At 42.3% G+C, this 20,113-nt stretch overlaps 1 protein-coding gene across 1 annotated transcript in view; it reads right to left on the bottom strand.

The window, feature by feature from the left end:
* LOC106590888 (3-oxo-5-alpha-steroid 4-dehydrogenase 2) overlaps positions 1 to 17,871 on the bottom strand; it is a 66,822-nt gene extending 48,951 nt beyond the window's left edge. The window contains exons 1-3 of the mRNA XM_045702276.2: positions 17,523 to 17,871; positions 1,866 to 2,029; positions 1,119 to 1,220 (exon numbers count right to left, since the gene is read on the bottom strand). Of these exons, the coding sequence (XP_045558232.1) occupies positions 1,119 to 1,220; positions 1,866 to 2,029; positions 17,523 to 17,815 (559 nt within the window). The 5' untranslated portion in view covers positions 17,816 to 17,871. The remainder of the gene's footprint in view (positions 1 to 1,118; positions 1,221 to 1,865; positions 2,030 to 17,522) is intronic.
* Between the last annotated feature and the right edge of the window lie 2,242 nt (positions 17,872 to 20,113).

Below are 20,113 nucleotides of genomic sequence, written 5' to 3'. Positions count from 1 at the left end.
TCCATTCCCTTTTGTACTGTCTTGCTATGGCAATTATCAGAATCTAAACGTCCACACAGCCACATTCTAGATTATTGGACCATTGGTTTTTATAGTTTTTGAATTCTTGCCAAGTGAGAATAACTTGAAAAAAAGGAGTTGGCAAGACAGTACACAACCAATTACCTTCAGAAGTCACATAATTAGTTAAATAAAGTCCACCTGTATGCAATCTAAGTGTCACATGATCTGTCACATGATCTCAGTATATATACACCTGTTCTGAAAGGCCCCAGAGTCTGCAACACCACTAAGCAAGGGGCCCCACCATGAAGACCAAGGAGCTCTCCAAACAGGTCAGGGACAGAGTTGTGGAGAAGTACAGATCAGGGTTGGGTTATAAAAAAATATATCCGAAACTTTGAACATCCCACAGAGCACCATTAAATCCATTATAAAAAAATGGAAAGAATATGGCACCACAACAAACCTAGCAGGAGAGGGCTGCCCACCAAAACTCATGGACCAGGCAAGGAGGGCATTAATCAGAGAGGCAATAAAGAGACCAAAGATAACCCTGAAGGAGCTGCAAAGCTGCACAACAGAGATTGGAGTATCTGTCCATAGGACCACTTTAAGCCGTACATTCCACAGATCTGGGCTTTACGGAAGAGTGCCCAGAAAAAACCCATTGCTTAAAGAAAAAAAGAAGCAAACACATTTGGTGTTCACCAAAAGGCATGGGAGGAGACTCCCCAAACATATGGAAGAAGGTACTCTGGTCAGATGAGACTAAAATTGAAGGACTTGAAGGAGCTGGATCAGTTTTGCCTTGAAGAATGGGCAACAATCCAGTGGCTAGATGTGCCAAACTTATAGATACATACCCCAAGAGACTTGCAGCTGTAATTGCTGTAAAAGGTGGCTCTACAAAGTATTGACATTGGGGGGTGAATAGTTATGCGCGCTCAAGTTTTCCGTTTTTTGTCTTATTTCTTGTTTGCATCTTCATAGTGGTAGGTATGTTGTCTAAATCAAATGATACAACCCCCCCAAAATCCATTTTAATTCCAGGTTGTAAGGCAACAAAATAGGAAAAATGCCAAGGGGGATGAATACTTTCGCAAGCCACTGTATACCTTTAGGGATCTTGTAGATGACTTCTCCAGGCTGTCTCAGGTTTCGTAGAAGATAGTCACTGTGGACGTTGATAGCCATGCCCAGGAGAAACAGGGTTGAACCTGGTAAAATAAACACTTGGTTTTTATTTGAATCAATGGTAGAAAGCTGCGGTGAAGAATTTGTCAACTATCTGCAAGTCCATCGATTTAAGGGATGCGCTCACCAAAATGACATAATGGTTTCCTTACCCTGTAAGCAGTCTATGGCCAAGGTATGACTGCAAATCCATGCTTGGTTTAGTTTGCCTGGCACTGTTTCGACATGCTAACGTTTTACCATTCGTGACACAAATCCCATTCATGTCATGGGACCGATATTAGCATTGTTGATGCATCATATTCAAATCATCTATAAGTGACTTTGTTAAACTTCTCAATCAATTTTAGATACTTTTGGATGATTTGGACATGATGCCCCCCAAAAAAAGGTCATATCGGTCCCATGACCTGAATGGGATTTGTGTCACAAATGGTAAAACATTAGCATGTGAATGCAGCGCCAGGCAAACTAAACCAAAGCATGTAATTTGGGTGAACTATCTATTTAAGTTCTAATCACTTTTTGAGGAGAATCATTGTAGTGTGAAAACATTGTTTGCTATAACAACAACTACAACACCAAGACTTTTAAGTGTTGATTAAAAGAAACATCTTGATCAATTAGTAAACTCAGGTTTATCTCTTGACCCTCAGAAATGTTTGTACCAATGAGGAAGCGTGTGTCAGAGGTCCATGTGGGGTGGTAGTGGGCACAGTGGACCAGGTAGTGACTCTGTGTGAACCCGTTCAGACTGCAGAACACCCCCGCCTCTATCATGACATGGAGGGGAAACGGTCGTCCTCGCATCAGCACCGAGTACACAAACGTCCTGGCAGCATGGGAGGGAAAAAGAAGAAGGAGTGAAAATAAGTACATGACAGGGTAGAAACTACACTGAGTGACAGGTTAGGAACTACACTGAATGACAGGGTAGAAACTACACTGAGTGACAGGTTAGGAACTACACTGAATGACAGGGTAGAAACTTCACTGAGTGACAGGTTAGGAACTACACTGAATGACAGGGTAGAAACAACACTGAGTGACAGGGTAGAAACTACACTAAGTGACAGGTAAGGAACTACACTGAGTGACAGGGTAGGAACTACACTGAGTGACAGGTTAGGAACTACACTGAGTGACAGGTTAGGAACTACACTGAATGACAGTGTAGAAACTACACTGAGTGACAGGTTAGGAACTACACTGAATGACAGCGTAGAAACTACACTGAGTGACAGGGTAGACTCTACACTGAGTGACAGGGTACAAACTACACTGAATGACAAGGGTAGAAACTACACTGAGTGACAGGGTAGAAACTACACTGAATGACAGGGTAGAAACTTCACTGAGTGACAGGGTAGAACTACACAGAGTGTACAAACATTAGGAACACATGTTCTTTCCATATCATAGACTGACCAGGTGAATCCAGGTGTAAGCTATGATCCCTTTTTCATGTCACATGTTAAATCAACTTCAATCAGTGTAGATGAAGGGAAGGAGACAGGTTAAAGAAGTATTTTTAGGTCTTGAGACAACTGAGACATAGATTGTGTATTTGTGTCATTCCGTGGATGAATGGGCAAGACAATAGTGCCTTTGAATGTGGTATGGTAGTAGGTGCCAGGCGTAACGGTTAGAGTGTGTCAAGAACTGCAACGCTGCTGGGTTTTTTCACGTTGGACAGTTTAGCCTGTGTGTATCAAGAAGGGTCCACCACCCAAAGGATATTCAGCCATCTTGACAGAACTGTGGGAAGCATTGGACTCAACATGGACAAGCATCCCTGTGAAACTCTTTCCACACCTTGTGGAGTCCATTCCCTGACCCATACATAATGCATTCATAAGCAGTACATAATGCATTCATAACCTATACATAATGGATTCATAACCCATACATAATGCATTCATAACCTATATATAATGCATTCATAACCTATACATAATGCATTCATAATCCATACATAATGCATTCATAAACCATACATAATGCATTCATAAGCAGTACATAATGCATTCATAACATATACATAATGAATTCATAACCCATACATAATGCATTCATAACCCATACATAATGCATTCATAACCCATACATAATGCATTCATAAGCAGTACATAATGCATTCCACAAGTTTACATTTTTTGTTGTCACAGTGATGTCATGTGTTTAAGGTCCTAGCTCAGTCGATAGAGCATGACGCTTGAAACGGCAGGATAGTGAGTTTGATTCCTGGGAAATGAATGCACGTGTGACCATGTTGATTTGGATAAAATCGTATACTAAATGGCATGTAATATTGTTAAAGTCACTTGTACTTAAATGATCAATGTGCAGTTGTTGATACTGTTGTGTCACCACATGGATAGAATAGAATGGAAACAGTTCATCTGTTTCTTGTATGTGTTGGGGGCAGTGCTTGACCTGAGTTTATTCCATGTATACCAAATCAAATTGTATTTGTCTCATGCGCCGAATACAACAGGTGTTGACCGTGAAATGCTGACTTACGAGCCCTTAACCCATCTTCCTCGACTTTCTTCACTGCCTCAACGTATGACAACTTCTACACTACTCTGACCCTGGAAACCTCAACCTGCCTCTCTCGCACGGGACATTTCTGATCCCCAGCCCCATGGGCACCCCTACAATTAATACATACCACTACTTTCCCCAATACTACACATTTCTTTGTCTCATGCCCTTCTGCACACTTCTAAAAACCTTGGACCATCCCTCCTACACACTGCTGCCACATGCCCATAAGCTTGACACCTGTAACATCTTAATTTTATTCGGGAACATACGCTTGTAGAGTATAACTTATATAGCCTAACTTCACTTTGACGGGTAAAGACTCAACATCAAAACTCAAAAGAACAGACAACGACTCTTCTGTTTCACCACCCTGTGTGCGTCGCATCAAACGACGAGCATCATATACACCGGGAATTGTTCCTCTCAGCTGGTCAACTTTAAAATTTACTGCCCTTTTCTTGAGAGGGAAACAATTCACTTCTCTTGCCCCCATTTGTTTTACTCCGAGCGCATTCTCCCTCTGACCAATAGAAAAACAAACAATTATCACTAGACCACTTCTAGTTACCCTCACCGATTCCACATGACTCAACTCTTTTTTTCAACCACCATGAAACCACAAAAGGATCAGCCAACAGGCAAGAGTCCACTTTTTCCAAAACCTTCACTTCTACTGTCACAGACTCATCTTTTTCCTGATCCTTGGTGCATACCTCTGTCTCCGATAACTTCACCACACCTACCACCTCCGATATTTCACCCTCATTCACTTCCATTTCTCCTCCTCTGTCTTCAGCTCCCTCTGTTTACATTTTCTACCGTTCTTCTTTAACAAACCATCTCCCTTTTGTCCACCATTTTTATCCGACTCAAGCTCACCCTCTTCTTCCCTCTCTCGCTCTTAGACCTCCTCTCTCTCTCTTTTTCCCTCTATTCCTCCTCCGTTTCCAAGTATTCGTCTCCTTATGATAATACTGCACTACTCCTGCCAACCATCTTGTTCTTGCTTTCTCTCGGGACTCCATTTTCCGCCGAGGCGCCTGCCCTCCTCCCTCTCCTTGTCTCTCTCCCCCAACCCTCGATATTTCAACCTGCGTGTCCTGATCGCTTATGGTGTGGGTGAACAAAATCAACGTGCGCTCGATGGCGTGCACTCGATGGCGTGCGGAAGCGTGCGTCCGGTTTGGTCAGCATGTTATAAAAATATGACCCAGGATGACAGCCTCACCCAAACCTCCTCGCCCTCCTGACCGACGTGTTCAATGCTTCCTTCAGTACTCCCCACTTGGTAAACAGTTTGACCACATCATTAAAAAACAAGTACATCTTGATCACTGATTCACAATTGGAAAAGACGTTTAAAGTACTCCCACGGGTAGTCTTCAGACCCGCCCCCAACATCAGTCACATGGTGGTGAGGTCTGATCTTCCACCAGTGCCACGTAGAAGCTTTCTAGACAAAGTGCAGGATGGTAACTATAGATGTGGCCGATGTACCCAGTGTAACTTCACTAACAAATGCACAATGTTCAATCAACCGATTACGGGCCAGACCATTAAGATCAAGGGCATCATTACATGTTCCACAAAAAAATTGATTTAAACTCAGCAAAAAAAGAAACGTCCCTTATTCAGGACCCTGTCTTTCAAAGATAATTTGTAAAACTCCAAATAACTAAACAGATCTTCATTGTAAAGGGTTTAAGCACTGTTTCCCATGTTTGTTCAACGAACCATTAACAATTAATGAACATGCACCTGTGGAACGGTCGTTAAGGCAATAACAGCTTACATACGGTAGGCAACTAAAGTCACAGTTATGAAAACTTAGGACACTAAAGAGGCCTTTCTACTGACTCTGAAAAACACCAAAAGAACGATGCCCAGGGTCCCTGCTCATCTGCATGAACGTGGCTTAGGCATGCTGCAAGGAGGCATGAGGATTGCAGATGTGGCCAGGGCAATAAATTGCAATGTCCATGCTGTGAGATATCTAAGACAGCGCTACAGGGAGACAGGACGGACAGCTGACCGTCCTCGCAGTGGCAGACCACGTGTAACAACACCGGCACAGGATCGGTACATCTGAACATCACACAAGAGCCCGGGTCTCAATCCCATTGAGCACATCTGGGACCTGTTGGATCGGAGGGTGAGGGCTAGGGCCATTCCCCCCAGAAATGGCCGGGAACATGCATGTGCCTTGGTGGAAGAGTGGGGTAACATCTCACAGCAAGAACTGGAAAAGCTGGTGCAGTCCATGAGGAGGAGATGCACTGCAGTACTTAATGCAGTTGGTGGCCACACCAGATACTGACTGTTACTTTTGATTTTGACCCCCACCTTTGTTCAGGGACACGTTATTCCATTTCTGTTAGTCACATGTCTGTGGAACTTGTTCAGTTTATGTCTCAGTTGTTGAATCTTGTTATGTTGATACAAATATTTACACATGTTCATTTTGCTGAAAATAAACGCAGTTGACAGTGAGGACTTTTTTTTTTTGCTGAGCTTGCCTGATCAAATGTATTTGTGATCTATGCTATGTAGGAAAAACAAAACGAGCTCTGTAAACAAGGATAGCAGAACACAGGAGTAAGAATATTAAGTCTCTACCTTTATCCAATGTAAATAACAGAAATTCACATTTTACTACATAAGTCCGAATCCAGGTGGTGAGTCACATATCAGGACCCTGTGGCTGCGCATGTCATGGAGGCTCGTCACAATATTAGCTCTTTGAGATACGTTGGTATCGAACATGTTAAGGCTCCTAGGAGGGGGGGAGATACTGATAATCTATTATTGAGAAGAGAATTGTATTGGATTCCCTGTTTGTGTACCATGTCTCCTAGAGGTCTGAACCATGAGTTTGATATCAGACCATTTCTAACCTGAAAATGTTACTTTACTTTGATTTCCCTTGCCTTCCAGGTTACCCACTTGGTCATTTTGTAGATATATATTATTTTCTGGAACCATTACATGTACCCATCTCATTGTTATTTAATTATTAGAGATATACAAATGTTTTTTACACCCACATGCGTCATGTCCGTAATGGTTATGTGAGGTGAAATGAGTATATTTGGGGATGTGAACACACAGTGTGGTTGACCAGAGTGTGTTTCACCCACTGTGAAACCACAAATGGATCAGCCAACAGGCAAGAGTCCACTTTTTCCATAACCTTCACTCCTACTGTCACAGACTCATCTTTTTCCTGATCCTCGGTGCATACCTCGGTCTCCGATAACCACCACACCTACCACCTCCGATATTTCACCCTCATTCACTTCCATTTCTCCTCCTCTGTCTTCAGCTCCCTCTGTTTACATTTTCTACCGTTCTTCTTTAACAAACCATCTCCCTTTTGTCCACCATTTTTATCCGACTCAAGCTCACCCTCTTTTTCCCTCTCTCGCTCTTAGACCTCCTCTCCCTCTCTATTCCCTCCATTCCTCCTCCGTTTTCCAAGTATTCGTCTCCTTATGATAATACTGCACTACTCCTGCCAACCATCTTGTTCTTGCTTTCTCTCGGGACTCCATATTCCGCCAAAGCGCCTGCCCTCCTCCCTCTCCTTGTCTCTCTCCCCCAACCCTCGATATTTCAACCTGCGTGTCCTGATCGCTTATGGTGTGGGTGAACAAAATCAATGTGTGCTCGATGGCGTGTGCTCGATGGCGTGCGCAAGCGTGCGTCCGGTTTGGTCAGCATGTTATAAAAATATGACCCAGGATGACAGCCTCACCCAAACCTCCTCGCCCTCCTGACCGACGCGTTCAATGCTTCCTTCAGTACTCCCCACTTGGTAAACAGTTTGACCACATCATTAAAAAACAAGTACATCTTCATCACTGATTCACAATTGGAAAAGACGTTTAAAGTACTCCCACGGGTAGTCTTCAGACCCGCCCCCAACATCAGTCACATGGTGGTGAGGTCTGATCTTCCACCAGTGCCACGTGGAAGCTTTCTAGACAAAGTGCAGGATGGTAACTATAGATGTGGCCGATGTACCCAGTGTAACTTCACTAACAAATGCACAATGTTCAGTCACCCGATTACGGGCCAGACCATTAAGATCAAGGGCATCATTACATGTTCCACAAATTTTTTTATTTAAACTCAGCAAAAAAAGAAACGTCCCTTATTCAGGACCCTGTCTTTCAAAGATAATTTGTAAAAATCCAAATAACTTCACAGATCTTCATTGTAAAGGGTTTAAGCACTGTTTCCCATGCTTGTTCAATGAACCATTAACAATTAATGAACATGCACCTGTGGAACGGTCGTTAAGACACTAACAGCTTACATACGGTAGGCAACTAAGGTCACAGTTATGAAAACTTAGGACACTAAAGAGGCCTTTCTACTGACTCTGAAAAACACCAAAAGAACGATGCCCAGGGTCCCTGCTCATCTGCATGAACGTGGCTTAGGCATGCTGCAAGGAGGCATGAGGATTGCAGATGTGGCCAGGGCAATAAATTGCAATGTCCATGCTGTGAGATATCTAAGACAGCTCTACAGGGAGACAGGACGGACAGCTGACCATCCTCGCAGTGGCAGACCACGTGTAACAACACCGGCACAGGATCGGTACATCTGAACATCACACAAGAGCCCGGGTCTCAATCCCATTGAGCACATCTGGGACCTGTTGGATCGGAGGGTGAGGGCTAGGGCCATTCCCCCCAGAAATGGCCGGGAACATGCATGTGCCTTGGTGGAAGAGTGGGGTAACATCTCACAGCAAGAACTGGAAAAGCTGGTGCAGTCCATGAGGAGGAGATGCACTGCAGTACTTAATGCAGCTGGTGGCCACACCAGATACTGACTGTTACTTTTGATTTTGACCCCCACCTTTGTTCAGGGACACGTTATTCCATTTCTGTTAGTCACATGTCTGTGGAACTTGTTCAGTTTATGTCTCAGTTGTTGAATCTTGTTATGTTCATACAAATATTTACACATGTTCATTTTGCTGAAAATAAACGCAGTTGACAGTGAGAATACTTTTTTTTTTTTGCTGAGCTTGCCTGATCAAATGTATTTGTGATCTATGCTATGTAGGAAAAACAAAACGAGCTCTGAAAACAAGGATAGCAGAACACAGGAGTAACAATATTAAGTCTCTACTTTTATCCTTTTATCCATAACAGAAATTCACATTTTACTACATAAGTCCGAATCCAGGTGGTGAGTCACATATATGGACCCTGTGGCTGCGCATGTCATGGAGGCTCGTCACAATATTAGCTCTTTGAGATACGTTGGTATCGAACATGTTAAGGCTCCTAGGAGGGGGGGAGATACTGATAATCTATCATTGAGAAGAGAATTGCATTGGATTCCCTGTTTGTGTATCATGTCTCCTAGAGGTCTGAACCAAGAGTTTGATATCAGACCATTTCTAACCTGAAAATGTTACTTTACTTTGATTTCCCTTGCCTTCCAGGTGACCCACTTGGTCATTTTGTAGATATATATTATTTTCTGGAACCATTACATGTACCCATCTCATTGTTATTTAATTATTAGAGATATACAAATGTTTTTTACACCCGCATGCGTCATGTCCGTAATGGTCATGTGAGGTGAAATGAGTATATTTGGGGATGTGAACACTCAGTGTGGTTGACCTGTGTGTTTCACCCACTGTGAAACCACAAATGGATCAGCCAAAAGGCAAGAGTCCACTTTTTCCAAAAACTTCATTGCTAATGTCACAGACTCATCTTTTTCCTGATCCTCGGTGCATACCTCGGTCTCCGATAACTTCACCACACCTACCACCTCCGATATTTCACCCTCATTCACTTCCATTTCTCCTCCTCTGTCTTCAGCTCCCTCTGTTACATTTTCTACCGTTCTTCTTTAACAAACCATCTCCCTTTTGTCCACCATTTTTATCCGACTCAAGCTCACCCTCTTCTTCCCTCTCTCTCTCTTAGACCTCCTCCTCCCTCTATTTTTCCCTCCATTCCTCCTCCGTTTTCCAAGTATTCGTCTCCTTATGATAATACTGCACTACTCCTGCCAACCATCTTGCTCTTGCTTTCTCTCGGGACTCCATACTCCGCTGAGGCGCCTGCCCTCCTCCCTCTCCTTGTCTCTCTCCCCCAACCCTCGATATTTCAACCTGCGTGTCCTGATCGCTTATGGTGTAGGTGAACAAAATCAACGTGCGCTCGATGGCGTGCCCTCGATGGTGTGCGCTCGATGGCGTGCGCAAGCGTGCGTCCGGTTTGGTCAACATGTTATAAAAATATGACCCAGGATGACAGCCTCACCCAAACCTCCTCGCCCTCCTGACCGACGCGTTCAATGCTTCCTTCAGTACTCCCCACTTGGTAAACAGTTTGTTCACATCATTACAAAAACACTGGTACATCTTGATCACTGATTCACAATTGGAAAAGACGTTTAAAGTACTCCCACGGGTAGTCTTCAGACCCGCCCCCAACATCAGTCACATGGTGATGAGGTCTGATCTTCCACCAGTGCCACGTAGAAGCTTTCTAGACAAAGTGCAGGATGGTAACTATTGATGTGGCCGATGTACCCAGTGTAACTTCACTAACAAATGCACAATGTTCAATCAACCGATTACGGGCCAGACCATTAAGATCAAGGGCATCATTACATGTTCCACAAAAAAATTGATTTAAACTCAGCAAAAAAAGAAACGTCCCTTATTCAGGACCCTGTCTTTCAAAGATAATTTGTAAAAATCCAAATAACTTCACAGATCTTCATTGTAAAGGGTTTAAGCACTGTTTCCCATGCTTGTTCAATGAACCATTAACAATTAATGAACATGCACCTGTGGAACGGTCGTTAAGACACTAACAGCTTACATACGGTAGGCAATTAAGGTCGCAGTTATGAAAACTTAGGACACTAAAGAGGCCTTTCTACTGACTCTGAAAAACACCAAAAGAAAGATGCCCAGGGTCCCTGCTCATCTGCATGAACATGCCTTAGGCATGCTGCAAGGAGGCATGTGGACTGCAGATGTGGCCAGGGCAATAAATTGCAATGTCCATGCTGTGAGATATCTAAGACAGCGCTACAGGGAGACTGGACGGACAGCTGACCGTCCTCACAGTGGCAGACCACGTGTAACAACACCTGCACAGGATCGGTACATCCGAACATCACACAAGAGCCCAGATCTCAATCCCATTGAGCACGTCTGGGACCTGTTGGATCGGAGGGTGAGGGCTAGGGCCATTCCCCCCAGAAATGTCTGGGAACATGCATGTGCCTTGGTGGAAGAGTGGGGTAACATCTCACAGCAAGAACTGGCAAATCTGGTGCAGTCCATGAGGAGGAGATGCACTGCAGTACTTAATGCAGTTGGTGGCCACACCAGATACTGAATGTTACTTTTGATTTTGACCCCCACCTTTGTTCAGGGACACATTATTCAATTTCTGTTAGTCACATGTCTGTGGAACTTGTTCAGTTTATGTCTCAGTTGTTGAATCTTGTTATGTTCATACAAATATTTACACATATTAAGTTTGCTGAAAATAAACAAAGTTGACAGTGAGAGGACGTTTCTGTTTTTGCTGAGTTTACCTGATCAAATGTATTTGTGATCTATGCTATGTAGGAAAAACAAAACGCGCTCTGAAAACAAGGATAGCAGAACACAGGAGTAACAATATTAAATCTCTACTTTTATCCAATGTAAATAACAGAAATTCACATTTTGCTACATACAGGTTGATGGAGCATCAACATCAACCCGTACCTGATCCACTAGAGTCTCTTTTGTAGTGATTCTGTTGTTTCAACTGGATGAACATGATTGTCAAACAAATAGTCTCTTGGCATAATACGGGAATAAGGATTTCATTATCAAATAAATGCCTAGCTTTAGCAAAATCCTCATTAAACATGTCAAGTAGTTTATTCTTGTTAGTCACATCCATTGAATTTGAGGTCAATTTCAGCAGAAGACCAAAGGAGTTTGTGTTAGCATTCATGGATTTAATGGTTTTCCATCATTTCGTGGGGTTATTGAGGTTTGCCTTGGTAGATTCATAATAGAAACTAGATTTGCATTTTTGTATTAACAAAGTGCACTTATTTCTCAGTGCCCTGAATAACTGCCATTCAGCCCGAGAATGACCCTTTCCGGCTTTGGCCCATTGTGTACTTCGTTTATGGATCCAATCAGATAATTCCCCTGTAAACCAGGGATTGTCTCTACCTTTTACCTGGTACTTTTTGAGAGGGGCGTGTTTATCACAGATAGTAGAAATAATAGAATGAAAATAGAAGAATGCCTCTTCGATATCTGGAATAAGCACAATCCTATCCCAGTTGCATGCATAAAGTTCATGCAGGAATGTCTGCACACAGAACTGCCTAAAATTTCATTTGACTATGAACCGACAGGGCACTTTGGGGATGTTGGTGTCTCTAATACAAGCAACTGCACAATGATCACTTAAATCATTAGCGAAAATACCAACAGGCCGAGTATTTATGCCGGATTGATTTGATTGTTTGTTAGAGTAACACCAATAAGTGTTGACTTGGAGATGTCTTTTGGATTGATTGAGTCTTGTGACTTGCATTTATAATTTGAGTAAAATGTAGTATATTGCACAGTCCTCTTCTGGCCTCGGAGTTTGGAGATAACCAATCCCAGTTTAAATCGCCCATAAGAACCATTTCACCCCCCCCCCCCAACCACGCGTCAGTTCAGCCAGAGAATCCAGGGATTCTACTTTTGCAGATGGAAATCTAAGTTCACAGCTTTGAATAATTGCAGCTTCAATGCTAAAAACTCAAACTGTTTTGGTTTAGATAAAAACCTCAGTAATCACATATCTGTCTTTAATATAGATGGCTATACCTCCCCCCTTACTTTGTCTGTCACATCTATAAACATTATAACCATCCCAAGCCTACAGACTGATTTAGAACAGATTTCTTAAGCCAGGTCTCGGACAGCACTAAGACATCTGGGTCAGCAGTGTGTACCCAGACTTGTATCATGTCCAATTTTGGCATTAAACTCTTCACATTAATATGCATCAGTCCCAACCCTGATCTAGTTTTTAAATCATTTGGAGTGGGAAGTTCATCCATAGCCAATGGGTCTGGGTTTGGGTGAATGTTTCCTGATCCATAGCCAATGGGTCTGGGTTTGGGTGAATGTTTCCTGATCCATAGCCAATGGGCCTGGGTTTGGGTGAATGTTTCCTGATCCGTAGCCAATGGGCCTGGGTTTGGGTGAATGTTTCCTGATCCATAGCCAATGGGCCTAGGTTTAGGTGAATGTTTCCTGATCCATAGCCAATGGGTCTGGGTTTGGGTGAATGTTTCCTGATCCATAGCCAATGGGCCTGGGTTTGGGTGAATGTTTCCTGATCCGTAGCCAATGGGCCTGGGTTTGGGTGAACGTTTCCTAATCTGTAGCCAATTGGCCTGGGTTTGGGTGAATGTTTCCTGATCCATAGCCAATGGGCCTGGGTTTGGGTGAATGTTTCCTGACACCAAAAAGCAGCAGAATAATAAAACACCTCGATTTGTTTCTTCCTAAAAATCTTTCTGCACTTAGATGATTTAAAATAAATCAAAACTACAGTCATCTGATACAACAAACACAGTTTTTAGCCAGACCAAACCCTGTTGATGAGAAAGTTTTATGACCATGTCACAGTAGGAGTCAAATGGTAACACAATCAGATCCCTCTGAAAGATGATAATTACTATACCATCAGTCAAAGTAGGGTTTAGCGGTATCTCTGGTGTAAGGAGATGAGATTGTTTTTTTATTGTTTAGACTACACAATGAGCCATAACCCATGTAGGCAGCAATTAAAACCATTTGTACAAAAACACCAATTTTAACCACTGAATCTCTAACAATTCACTAAAACAAAAATAAAACAATATTAAAATATACTGAGTCACTCTTTCGAAACCTTAAATTCCCTAAAAGCATTTCAGCTGTAGCCTACAGGTCTAGTAGACTTAGAAACCAAGTGAGTGCCCAAGTATTGTTGTGACAGGGATTTCACCAAGTGTGTGGTTCTGGTCAATGCACCCAGTCGCCTTGCAGTAGGCTGCCGCACAGTGAGGCAGCAGCGGGCCCAGTAGACTGGCCAATCACCGGTGGCGAGTCCACACAGCAGGGGTATCCTGGGCTAGTTAGCCCAGCGCATCTAGACGTTATGTCACAGCGCAGATACCGACCTCCGGCTTCCACCACACAGCACAACAAGGCAGCAGAGGAGGCAGAAGTCTACAGTAGAATGGCGAAACACAGTTGAAAAACCTGACCGGTGAGGATTATCCAAAGCTAGTCGGCCCAACGTGTCTAGACCGTCAGTCACAGCGCAAATGTATCATCTCTTGGCTTTCAGGGAGGGCACCACACCGGCTGTATCTCCTCCTGTAGAAACCAGCAGATGTCACTGCTTGGTTTACTAGCGAATTTAACCCTTTGATCCTGTAGGATTTTAGATTTTACCTGATATTTAATGACAACTTTCGCAGCCTATAACGGTTTTGCTAAGTAATAAATTATTTGAACATTTAACCAAACAAACAGTTTGACACAACATGCTCAGCGAAACTGCCCTGCCGCCATCTTGATCTGTCATGAATAGATTAGAGACCAGTCTATCATCACCATGATGAATAGATTAGAGACCAGTCTATCATCAACATGATGAATAGATTAGAGCCCAGTCTATCATCAACATGAATAGATTAGAGACCAGTCTATCATCAACATTAATAGATTAGAGTTCAGTCTATCATCAACATGATGAATAGATTAGAGGCCAGTCTATCAACAACATGAATAGATTAGAGGCCAGTCTATCATCAACATGAATAGATTAGAGACCAGTCTATCATCAACATGATGAATAGATTAGAGGCCAGTCTATCAACAACATGAATAGATTAGAGACCAGTCTATCATCAACATAATGAATAGATTAGAGACCAGTCTATCATCAACATGAATAGATTAGAGACCAGTCTATCATCAACATAATGAATAGATTAGAGACCAGTCTATCATCAACATAATGAATAGATTAGAGGCCAGTCTATCATCAACATAATGAATAGATTAGAGACCAGTCTATCATTAACATGAATAGATTAGAGTCCAGTCTATCATCAACATGAATAGATTAGAGACCAGTCAAACATCATCATGATGAATAGATTAGAGGCCAGTCTATCATCAACATGATGAATAGATTAGAGACCAGTCTATCATCAACATGAATAGATTAGAGGACAGTCTATCAACATAATGAATAGATTAGAGTCCAGTCTATCATCAACATGAATAGATTAGAGGCCAGTCTATCATCAACATGAATAGATTAGAGGCCAGTCTATCATCAACATGAATAGATTAGAGACCAGTCTATCATTAACATGAATAGATTAGAGACCAGTCTATCATTAACATGAATAGATTAGAGCCCAGTCTATCATCAACATGAATAGATTAGAGACCAGTCTATCATCAACATGAATAGATTAGAGCCCAGTCTATCATCAACATGAATAGATTAGAGACCAGTCTATCATCAACATGAATAGATTAGAGGCCAGTCTATCATCAACATGAATAGATTAGAGGCCAGTCTATCATCAACATGATGAATAGATTAGAGGCCAGTCTATCATCAACATGATGAATAGATTAGAGGCCAGTCTATCATCAACATGAATAGATTAGAGACCAGTCTATCATCAACATTAATAGATTAGAGACCAGTCTATCATTAACATGAATAGATTAGAGCCCAGTCTATCATCAACATAATGAATAGATTAGAGGCCAGTCTATCATCAACATGAATAGATTAGAGACCAGTCTATCATCAACATGAATAGATTAGAGATCAGTCTATCATTAACATGAATAGATTAGAGCCCAGTCTATCATCAACATAATGAATAGATTAGAGGCCAGTCTATCAACAACATGAATAGATTAGAGGCCAGTCTATCATCAACATGAATAGATTAGAGACCAGTCTATCATCAACATGAATAGATTAGAGCCCAGTCTATCATCAACATGAATAGATTAGAGACCAGTCTATCATCAACATGAATAGATTAGAGGCCAGTCTATCATCAACATGAATAGATTAGAGGCCAGTCTATCATCAACATGATGAATAGATTAGAGGCCAGTCTATCATCAACATGATGAATAGATTAGAGGCCAGTCTATCATCAATATAATGAATAGATTAGAGGCCAGTCTATCAACATAATGAATAGATTAGAGTCCAGTCTATCATTAACATGAATAGATTAGAGACCAGTCTATCATCAACATGAATAGATTAGAGACCAGTCTATCATTAACATGAATAGATTAGAGCCCAGTCTATCATCAACATAATGAATAGATTAGAGGCCAGTCTATCATCAACATGAATAGATTAGAGACCAGTCTATCATCAACATGAATAGATTAGAGATCAGTCTATCATTAACATGAATAGATTAGAGCCCAGTCTATCATCAACATAATGAATAGATTAGAGGCCAGTCTATCAACAACATGAATAGATTAGAGGCCAGTCTATCATCAACATAATGAATAGATTAGAGACCAGTCTATCATCAACATGAATAGATTAGAGACCAGTCTATCATCAACATGATGAATAGATTAGAGACGAGTCTATCATCAACATGAATAGATTAGAGACCAGTCTATCAACAACATGAATAGATTAGAGCCAGTGTAACATATCACCATGATGCGTACAGACATGTTTCACAGGTTAATTTGAAAATAATGTTTTTTTATACTGTTATAGCATCACATTTTGACCCCACAGTTTATTGTTCATCTCTGACTATGTTGAAGAACTGTGCACACAAAAATGTGTGTGTGTGTGTGTGTGTGTGTGTGTGTGTGTAGCTGAAGTCATACTGCACTGAGCTAACATTTGATCTGTCCTTCTTCCAAGCTCCTTTAAACAGTACGGAGCAGGAATACTATATCTCACACACACACACGCACACACACACCTGCACACACACACACACACACACGCCTGCACACACACACACACACACACACACACACACACACACACACACACACACACACACACACACACACACACACACACACACACACACACACACACACACACAGGTTGATGTTAATTATCATGAGTCTTCCCCTTAACCAGGCCAGCTGTAAAGTCAACATTTTCTATATTGTAAAAATTAATGAATAGAAAAAAAGTGCTTTTTGGTCTTAATTTAAAGTTAGGGTTAGGATTAGGGGTTAGGGTTAGGATTCGGCATTAGGGTTAGTGTTAGGGTTAGGATTAGACGTTAGGGTTAGGCATTAGGGTTAGGCGTTAGGGTTAGGCATTAGGGTTAGTGTTAGGGTTAGGATTAGGCGTTAGGGTTAGGCATCAGGGTTAGGGTTAGGGTTAGGCGTTAGGCGTTAGGGTTAGGCATTAGAGTTAGGGTTAGGGTTAGGCATTAGGGTTAGGCGTTAGGGTTAGGGGTTAGGGGTTAGGGTTAGTGTTAGGGGTTAGGCGTTAGGGTTAGTTATTAGAGTTAGGGTTAGGCATTAGGGTTATGCTTTAGGGTTAGGGGTTAGGAGTTAGGGTTAGGGTTAGGGGTTAGGAGTTAGGGTTAGGGTTAGGGGTTAGGGTTAATTTGCCACAGTCAGTCAGTAACACTCTTTCTCTCTTTACTGCACAGACAGTACAGGGCTGGCAGTACAGTACCTCTGAAAGTAGTGCAGACAAAAGGTCCCCAGTAGCAGGCTGGTCCCCAGGCTGGACTCCGTGTGGTTGGCTGTGGTAGTCATCATCATCAGTGGCACCAGGAGAGAGGGGAGCTCCTGGAGGAACCAGGCCAGTCTAGCAGGCACCATCCTGGGCATGGAGGAGTAGGAGGAGGACAGCCCCAAGTCCAGGTAGCGTCCGTAGGGGGCCTGGGTCAGACGCACCAGGTGGCTCACTCCCACCAGGAATAGCACACAGCTCAGGGTGTTGATTAGGTTGTCCCAACACTGCATCGTCAGGGTCAGAGCTCTGCCTTTCGTCTCAGTGCCGACAAGGTCCTAAAAATGACGAGTGGTTCGCACACAAAATGTTTTTTGTTTTTTTTGTATATTCTTTCTTGCTTTTTACAGCAGGAAAATAACACAGATGTGTCGGTGTGTTTGTCACCTCCTTCGGTGTGTCAGGGTTAACGAGGATCACAGGCAGTGAGGCAGATCAATCTCCCTCTCTCAGGGTTAACCAGTCTGCCCAACTCCTCCCCAGAGGAAGCAGCACCACACCAGTCCTCTTTCTGCTGAACTGAAACACCACAATATTTCCAGATCCTTCCTCTGTGTGTGTCTGTTGACTCATGTCATGTTGAGGTCTTGTGAAGGTGTTCATTGTGGGGGGGGGGGGGGGGGGGGTCATAGAGTCATAGAGTACCAGTCAAAAGCTTGGACACACCTACTCATTCAAGGGTTTTTCTTTATTTTTACTATTTTCTACATTGTAGAATAATAGTGAAGACATCAAAACTAGGAAATAACACATATTGAATCATGTAGTAAGCAAAAAAGTTTTAAACAAATACAAATATATTTTAAACTTAAGATTCTTCAAATAGCCTTGATGACAGCTTTGCACACTCTTGGCATTCTCTCAACCAGCTTCATGAGGTAGTCACGTGGAATGCATTTCAATTAACAGGTGTGCATTCTTAAAAGTTAATTTGTGGAATTTCTTTCCTTCTTAATGCGTTTGAGTCAGTCAGTTGTGTTGTAAGAAGGTAAGGGGGTATACAGAAGATAGCCCTATTTGGTAAAATACCAAGTCCATATTATGACAAGAACAGCTCAAATAAGCAAAGATAATTGACAGTCCATCATTACTTTAAGACATGAAGGTCAGTCAATCCATACAATTTTAAGAACTTTGAAAGTTTCTTCAAGTGCAGTCGCAAAAACCATCAAACGCTATGATGAAACTGGCTCTCATGAGAACCGCAGCACGAAAGGAAGACCCAGAGTTACCTCTGCTGCAGAGGATAAGTTCATTACAGTTAACTGCACCTCAGAAATTGCAGCCCAAATAAATGCTTCACAGAGGTCAAGTAACAGACACATCTCAACATCATCTGTTCAGAGGAGACTGTGTGAATCAGGTCTTCATGGTCGAATTGCTGCAAAGAAACCACTATTAATGGACACCAATAAGAAGAAGAGACTTGCTTGGGACAAGAAACCCGAGAAATGGACATTAGACCGGTGGAAATTTGTCCAAATTGGAGATTTTTGGTGTCTTTGTGAGACGCGGTGTGGGTGAACGGATGATCTCTGCATGTGTATTTCCCACTGTAAAGCATGGAGGAGGAGGTGTTATGGTGTGTGGGTGCTTTGCTGGTGACACTGTCTGTGATTTATTTAGAAGGCAAGGCACACTTAACCAGCATGGCTACCATAGCATTCTGCAGCGATATGCCATCCCATCTGGTTTTGGCTTAGTGAGCCACAGGGAAGACAATGTCTTCCCTGTGGCTGTGGCTGTGGCTCTGTGGCTCAGTTGGTAGAGCATGGTGTTTGCAACGCCAGCATGGTGTGTGCAATGCCAGGGTTGTGGGTTCGATTCCCACAGGGGGCCAGTACAAAAACAAAATGCATTAAATGAAATGTATGTATTCACTACTGTAAGTCGCTCTGGATAAGAGCGTCTGCTAAATGACTAAAATGTAAAATGACTCAACACACCTCCAGGATGTGTAAGGGCTATTTTACCAAGAAGGAGTGTTATGGAGTGCTGCATCAGATGACCTGGCCTCCACAATCCCCCGACCTCAAAAATGTTTAGATGATTTGGGATGAGTCGGACTGCAGAGTGAAGGAAAATCAGCCAACAAGTGCTGACACATATGTGGGAACTCCTTCAAGACAGTTGGAAAAGCATTCCAGGTAAAGCTGGTTGAGAGAATGCCAATATTGTGCAAAGCTGTCATCAAGGCAAAGGGTGGCTACTTTGAAGAAACTCAAATATAAAATACATTTTGATTTGTTTAACCATTTTTGGTTACTGCATGATTCCATATGTGCTATTTCAAAGTTTTGATGTCTTCACTATTATTCTACAATGTAAAACATAGTAAAAATAAAGAAAAAGCCTTGAATGAGTAGGTGTTCTAAAACGTTTGGTAGTGTATAGATCAGTTTGGAGTACAGTCATATGAAAAAGTTTGGGCACCCCTCTGAGGCTGCATAATAATTTACTCTGTCGTCACAGAAAATGATCACAGTGGCATGCCATTCATTTTCTAATAAAAGCTGAGTACTGGGGTATTG

Source organism: Salmo salar, chromosome 19 (assembly GCF_965601325.2).
Source record: "Salmo salar chromosome 19, fSalSal1, whole genome shotgun sequence".
Taxonomy (NCBI): domain Eukaryota; kingdom Metazoa; phylum Chordata; class Actinopteri; order Salmoniformes; family Salmonidae; genus Salmo; species Salmo salar.
Note: the sequence above shows the minus strand (reverse complement) of the source record. Positions and strands in the feature narration are given on the sequence as shown.